The sequence below is a fragment of the Saprolegnia diclina genome (genome assembly GCF_000281045.1).
Source record: "Saprolegnia diclina VS20 unplaced genomic scaffold supercont1.174, whole genome shotgun sequence".
NCBI lineage: Eukaryota > Oomycota > Saprolegniomycetes > Saprolegniales > Saprolegniaceae > Saprolegnia > Saprolegnia diclina.
Window position 1 is genome coordinate 49,428 of NW_008246241.1, and position 843 is coordinate 50,270.

The 843-nt window shown below is 61.0% G+C and overlaps 1 protein-coding gene across 1 annotated transcript; it reads left to right on the plus strand.

The window, feature by feature from the left end:
* Window positions 1-110: 110 nt before the first annotated feature.
* On the plus strand, window positions 111-512 carry SDRG_16990 (hypothetical protein; the record flags this gene model as incomplete). Its single annotated transcript, XM_008623223.1, has 2 exons — window positions 111-187; window positions 332-512. The coding sequence occupies 2 exons, from the start codon at window positions 111-113 to the stop codon at window positions 510-512; spliced, it is 258 nt and encodes an 85-aa protein (XP_008621445.1).
* Between the last annotated feature and the right edge of the window lie 331 nt (window positions 513-843).

Consider the following 843-nt stretch of genomic DNA (forward strand, 5'->3'; position numbering starts at 1 on the left):
ATCGCATTGTCCGTCAAGTCCACGTCGGTGAGCGACGGGCACAGCACCAGGCTGCGGGCAAGGACGTGAGCTCCCGTGTCCGAGATGCCTTGTCGGATGAGTGCAAGCCGATGCAAGCGGTGGCATGCAGGAAGCACAGCGGCCAGCTCGGCAACGCCATCGTCGCCAAGTCGACTGCTCTCGAGCCGTAGCTCGGTCAAGCGCGGCAGCACCGCCCACAGAGCATCTCGCATCATCGGGAGTAGCTCCAAGTTGGCAAAATCCAGTCGGCGTAGCTGCCGCAGCGTCGGCAGACACTGCGCCAATGTCGCATTGTCCAGTGGATGGATAGAAAGGCTGAGGCGGACGCCAAGTGCCTCGAGATGGGGATGGAACGCGACAGCACGGGCTATCTCGTCGATTGTTTCGTCGGCCATCGCCGGCAAATCGATGCCAAGGGTGAGCTCGATGATGTGCGCGGGGACTGGGGTGGCCACAAAGGCCCGAGCCAGCGCGGCGTTGTCAAGCGTTAGCGACCGAAGCGTGCGACACGATCGAATCGAATCCACCGCAGCTTGATTTTTCATTCGGCCGTGCAGCGCGAGACTTGCAACAGGCACATTGGTCAGCCAGTCGACAAAGGCGCGACCAATGGCGTCGCTCCACACCCTCGTGGTGAGCGAGAGGTGCGTAAGGCTGCGCGACGAAAAGACGCCTTGGAGGAGCGAGTCGAGCTCGAACCGGTAGTACGCGTCTCCAAAGCTAAGGTCCAGCGAACGCAAGCACGGAAGCGTCGGCAGCACCACTGCCAATTTCTCGATGTTCGAAAGCGACCAATAGCATGGGAGAGTCGACACCTCAATG